Here is a 6,000-nt window from a genome sequence, read left to right as displayed (position 1 = left end):
CACACTCTGTAGATCCACCCCTTGCTGCTACTACTGCTACTGCTTTATGAAGTGGTGTGTCATCTGTATTATTCTGTAAATTCACATCAGCTCCAGCCTTCATTAACACTTCAACACACTCTGTAGATCTCCGCCCTGTTGCTTTATGAAGTGGTGTGTCATCTGTATTATTCTGTAAATTCACATCAGCTCCAGCCTTCAGTAACACTTAAACATACTCTGTAGATCTCCGCCCTGTTGCTTTATGAAGTGGTGTGTCATCTGTATTATTCTGTAAATTCACATCAGCTCCAGCCTTCAGTAACGCATCAACACACTCTGTAGATCCCCGCCCTGTTGCTTTATGAAGTGGTGTGTCATCTGTATTATTCTGTAAATTCACATCAGCTCCAGCCTTCAGTAACACTTCAACACACTCTGTAGATCTCCGCCCTGTTGCTTTATGAAGTGGTGTGTCACCTGTATTATTCTGTAAAGTCACATCAGCTCCAGCCTTCAGTAACACCTCAACACACTCTGTAGATCTCCGCCCTGTTGCTTTATGAAGTGGTGTGTCACCTGTATTATTCTGTACATTCACATCAGCTCCAGCCTTCAGTAACACTTCAACACACTCTGTAGATCCCCGCCCTGTTGCTTTATGAAGTGGTGTGTCACCTGTATTATTCTGTACATTCACATCAGCTCCAGCCTTCAGTAACACTTCAACACACTCTGTAGATCCCCGCCCTGTTGCTTTATGAAGTGGTGTGTGACCTGTATTCTGTACATTCACATCAGCTACAGCCTTCAGTAACGCATCAACACACTGTGTAGATCCCCGCCCTGTTGCTTTATGAAGTGGTGTATCATCTGTATTATTCTGTACATTCACATCAGCTCCAGCCTTCAGTAACACTTCAACACACTCTGTAGATCTCCGCCCTGTTGCTTTATGAAGTGGTGTGTCACCTGTATTATTCTGTACATTTACATCAGCTCCAGCCTTCAGTAACGCATCAACACACTGTGTAGATCCCCGCCCTGTTGCTTTATGAAGTGGTGTGTCACCTGTATTATTCTGTAAATTCACATCAGCTCCAGCCTTCAGTAACACTTCAACACACTCTGTAGATCTCCGCCCTGTTGCTTTATGAAGTGGTGTGTCACCTGTATTATTCTGTAAATTCACATCAGCTCCAGCCTTCAGTAACACTTCAACACACTCTGTAGATCTCCGCCCTGTTGCTTTATGAAGTGGTGTGTCACCTGTATTATTCTGTAAATTCACATCAGCTCCAGCCTTCAGTAACGCATCAACACACTCTGTAGATCCCCGCCCTGCTGCTTTATGAAGTAGTGTGTCACCTGTATTATTCTGTACATTCACATCAGCTCCAGCCTTCAGTAACACTTCAACACACTCTGTAGATCTCCGCCCTGTTGCTTTATGAAGTGGTGTGTCACCTGTATTATTCTGTACATTCACATCAGCTCCAGCCTTCAGTAACACTTCAACACACTCTGTAGATCCCCGCCCTGTTGCTTTATGAAGTGGTGTGTCACCTGTATTATTCTGTACATTCACATCAGCTCCAGCCTTCAGTAACACTTCAACACACTCTGTAGATCCCCGCCCTGTTGCTTTATGAAGTGGTGTGTGACCTGTATTCTGTACATTCACATCAGCTACAGCCTTCAGTAACGCATCAACACACTGTGTAGATCCCCGCCCTGTTGCTTTATGAAGTGGTGTATCATCTGTATTATTCTGTACATTCACATCAGCTCCAGCCTTCAGTAACACTTCAACACACTCTGTAGATCTCCGCCCTGTTGCTTTATGAAGTGGTGTGTCACCTGTATTATTCTGTACATTTACATCAGCTCCAGCCTTCAGTAACGCATCAACACACTGTGTAGATCCCCGCCCTGTTGCTTTATGAAGTGGTGTGTCACCTGTATTATTCTGTAAATTCACATCAGCTCCAGCCTTCAGTAACACTTCAACACACTCTGTAGATCTCCGCCCTGTTGCTTTATGAAGTGGTGTGTCACCTGTATTATTCTGTAAATTCACATCAGCTCCAGCCTTCAGTAACACTTCAACACACTCTGTAGATCTCCGCCCTGTTGCTTTATGAAGTGGTGTGTCACCTGTATTATTCTGTAAATTCACATCAGCTCCAGCCTTCAGTAACGCATCAACACACTCTGTAGATCCCCGCCCTGCTGCTTTATGAAGTAGTGTGTCACCTGTATTATTCTGTACATTCACATCAGCTCCAGCCTTCAGTAACACTTCAACACACTTTGTAGATCTCCGCCCTGTTGCTTTATGAAGTGGTGTGTCACCTGTATTATTCTGTACATTCACATCAGTTCCAGCCTTCAGTAACACTTCAACACACTCTGTAGATCTCCGCCCTGTTGCTTTATGAAGTGGTGTGTCACCTGTATTATTCTGTACATTCACATCAGTTCCAGCCTTCAGTAACACTTCAACACACTCTGTAGATCCCCGACCTGTTGCTTTATGAAGTGGTGTGTCACCTGTATTATTCTGTAAATTCACATCAGCTCCAGCCTTCAGTAACACTTCAACACACTCTGTAGATCTCCGCCCTGTTGCTTTATGAAGTGGTGTGTCACCTGTATTATTCTGTACATTCACATCAGCTCCAGCCTTCAGTAACGCATCAACACACTCTGTAGATCCCCGCCCTGTTGCTTTATGAAGTGGTGTGTCACCTGTATTATTCTGTACATTCACATCAGCTCCAGCCTTCAGTAACGCATCAACACACTGTGTAGATCCCCGCCCTGTTGCTTTATGAAGTGGTGTGTCACCTGTATTATTCTGTACATTCACATCAGCTCCAGCCTTCAGTAACACTTCAACACACTTTGTATATCTCCGCCCTGTTGCTTTATGAAGTGGCGTGTCACCTGTATTATTCTGTACATTCACATCAGCTCCAGCCTTCAGTAACGCATCAACACACTGTGTAGATCCCCGCCCTGTTGCTTTATGAAGTGGTGTGTCACCTGTATTATTCTGTAAATTCACATCAGCTCCAGCCTTCAGTAACACTTCAACACACTCTGTAGATCTCCGCCCTGTTGCTTTATGAAGTGGTGTGTCACCTGTATTATTCTGTACACTCACATCAGCTCCAGCCTTCAGTAACGCATCAACACACTCTGTAGATCCCCGCCCTGTTGCTTTATGAAGTGGTGTGTCACCTGTATTATTCTGTACATTCACATCAGCTCCAGCCTTCAGTAACACTTCAACACACTCTGTAGATCTCCGCCCTATTGCTTTATGAAGTGGTGTGTCACCTGTATTATTCTGTACATTCACATCAGCTCCAGCTTTCAGTAACGCAACAACACACTCTGTAGATCCCCGCCCTGTTGCTTTATGAAGTGGTGTGTCACCTGTATTATTCTGTACATTCACATCAGTTCCAGCCTTCAGTAACACTTCAACACACTCTGTAGATCTCCGCCCTGTTGCTTTATGAAGTGGTGTGTCACCTGTATTATTCTGGACATTCACATCAGTTCCAGCCTTCAGTAACACTTCAACACACTCTGTAGATCTCCGCCCTGTTGCTTTATGAAGTGGTGTGTCACCTGTATTATTCTGTACATTCACATCAGCTCCAGCCTTCAGTAACGCATCAACACACTCTGTAGATCCCCGACCTGTTGCTTTATGAAGTGGTGTGTCACCTGTATTATTCTGTACATTCACATCAGCTCCAGCCTTCAGTAACGCATCAACACACTCTGTAGATCCCCGCCCTGTTGCTTTATGAAGTAGTGTGTCACCTGTATTATTCTGTACATTCACATCAGCTCCAGCCTTCAGTAACACTTCAACACACTCTGTAGATCTCCGCCCTGTTGCTTTATGAAGTGGTGTGTCACCTGTATTATTCTGTACATTCACATCAGCTCCAGCCTTCAGTAACGCATCAACACACTGTGTAGATCCCCGCCCTGTTGCTTTATGAAGTGGTGTGTCACCTGTATTATTCTGTACATTCACATCAGCTCCAGCCTTCAGTAACACTTCAACACACTCTGTAGATCCCTGCCCTGTTGCTTTATGAAGTGGTGTGTCACCTGTATTATTCTGTAAATTCACATCAGCTCCAGCCTTCAGTAACGCATCAACACACTGTGTAGATCCCCGCCCTGTTGCTTTATGAAGTGGTGTGTCACCTGTATTATTCTGTACATTCACATCAGCTCCACCCTTCAGTGACGCATCCACACACTGTGTAGATCCCCGTCCTGCTGCTTTATGAAGTGGTGTGTCACCTTTATTCTTCAGAACATTGACTTGAGCTCCAGCCTTCAGAAACACATCAACATACTTTGATGATCCATTCAATGCTTCTGCTGCTGTTGCTGCTGCTGCTGTTGCTGCTGCTGCTTTAGAAAGTGGTGTGTGACCTGTATAATTCTGTGTACATCAGCTCAAGCCTTCAGTAACACATCAGCAGAGTCTGTAGATCTCCGCCCTTTTGCTTTATGAAGTGGTGTGACACCTGTAACATTTGAAAGTTGGTTCACTCTCGTTCCTTTTTAAAGCAAATACGAGATAATATCAGTGTTTCCTGCACATGAGCTAAGAAGAGGAGTGAATCCAAGACATGACATCATGTTAACAGAATCACGCTTTTCAAACAACACCATAACGATATTCAAGTACCTTTCTCCACACACACTGCACCAAGATCACCGTCACTTTATCCTCCTCACTCTATAAGATACCCGTGAATATCCGGGGTAGAATAGGTCTTCAGCAACCCATGCTTGCCATAAAAGGCGATTATGCTTGTCGTTTTTGAGCAAGAGTGATTTCAAACTCTGGTAAAGTTTCTTTTGGACGTCAGTATATTTTCCACACCCACGACAGCAGATGAAATCATGTTCATTTCCCATGTGTTGTCCATTGTGATCTTCTTCTGGGCGACCACAAAATGTGCCCAAACACATCCCTATTGGAAGAGACCCGTGAAGATCCGGGGTAGAATAGGTCTTCAGCAACCCATGCTTGCCGTGAAAAGGTGACTATGCTTGTCGTAAGTGGCGACTAACAGGATTGGATGTTCAGGCTTGCTGACTTGGTTGATGCAAGTCGTCGTATCCCAATTGTGTGGATCGATGCTCATGATGTCAATCACTGGATTGTCTGGTCGAGACTCGATTATTTACCGACCCGCCGTCATATAGCTGGAATATTGCTGAGTGCGGCGTTAAACAATAAAGCAAGCAACCAACCAACCAACCAGCCGAGTGGGAAAGCCGTGCGGACAGTCAGATTGACATATCCGAGACACGGTTGACTCATCAAAGTTTATGTTTTTTGTTTTGGCATGAACATGCCATATCTTCCTTCGTTCATTAGAGTCTGTCTGTGAGGAAACTTCCACCACATACTGGGGACTAGATATATAATCTGCCATCCTTCCCAAGTCTGCCAGTGAGGATTTCAGCACATAGTCACGGCCTACGAGGATAATGATCGTTTTGCCTTTGTTTGGTGCTGTTCTCTTTAGAATTGTTTGCTCATCCTTTGTTCTCTCTTTTTTACTTTTAGTGGATTTATCTTTAGAGTCTTTTTCAGTAGTCTTGTCTGGATCCTTCATATCCACAAAAGGTCGTAGACTTGGTCTCCACTTAGCCCATTCTGCTACATCAAATTCTAGATCGCCGAATATGTCATCTAACATAATGACAGGGTTTGTGCTGGCTGTTATGACCTCATTGAACTCTTCTGGTGACACCACCTGATACACTTGTCTCCCCTGAGTGTGCTGATCTTTGAGGGCCATGTAGGCCATTGTAGACTTCCCCTCTCCTGGCCTTCCTTTAATTGTCACCCATGTTGCTCCTCTGTCCAGCTTCTCCGTCACTTTCTGGAGGGCTTCTGTCTCCACCATGCCTTTAGTCATTGACTGAATCCTAGATTCCGTTCTTTCTGTGAAAACAAGGCACATT

General features: G+C 44.5%; 1 protein-coding gene across 1 annotated transcript in view; it reads right to left on the bottom strand.

Annotated features, from left to right (window-relative positions):
• Positions 1-208: 208 nt before the first annotated feature.
• LOC139457167 (ankyrin repeat domain-containing protein 17-like) overlaps positions 209-6,000 on the bottom strand; it is an 89,282-nt gene continuing 83,490 nt past the window's right edge. The window contains exons 8-10 of the mRNA XM_071238591.1: positions 1,696-4,173; positions 808-1,623; positions 209-729 (exon numbers count right to left, since the gene is read on the bottom strand). Coding sequence (XP_071094692.1) covers positions 209-729; positions 808-1,623; positions 1,696-4,173 — 3,815 coding nt within the window. The remainder of the gene's footprint in view (positions 730-807; positions 1,624-1,695; positions 4,174-6,000) is intronic.

The sequence above is a fragment of the Haliotis cracherodii genome, unplaced genomic scaffold (assembly GCF_022045235.1).
Source record: "Haliotis cracherodii isolate W230 unplaced genomic scaffold, xgHalCrac1.p SCAF_12, whole genome shotgun sequence".
NCBI lineage: Eukaryota > Metazoa > Mollusca > Gastropoda > Lepetellida > Haliotidae > Haliotis > Haliotis cracherodii.
Note: the sequence above shows the minus strand (reverse complement) of the source record. Positions and strands in the feature narration are given on the sequence as shown.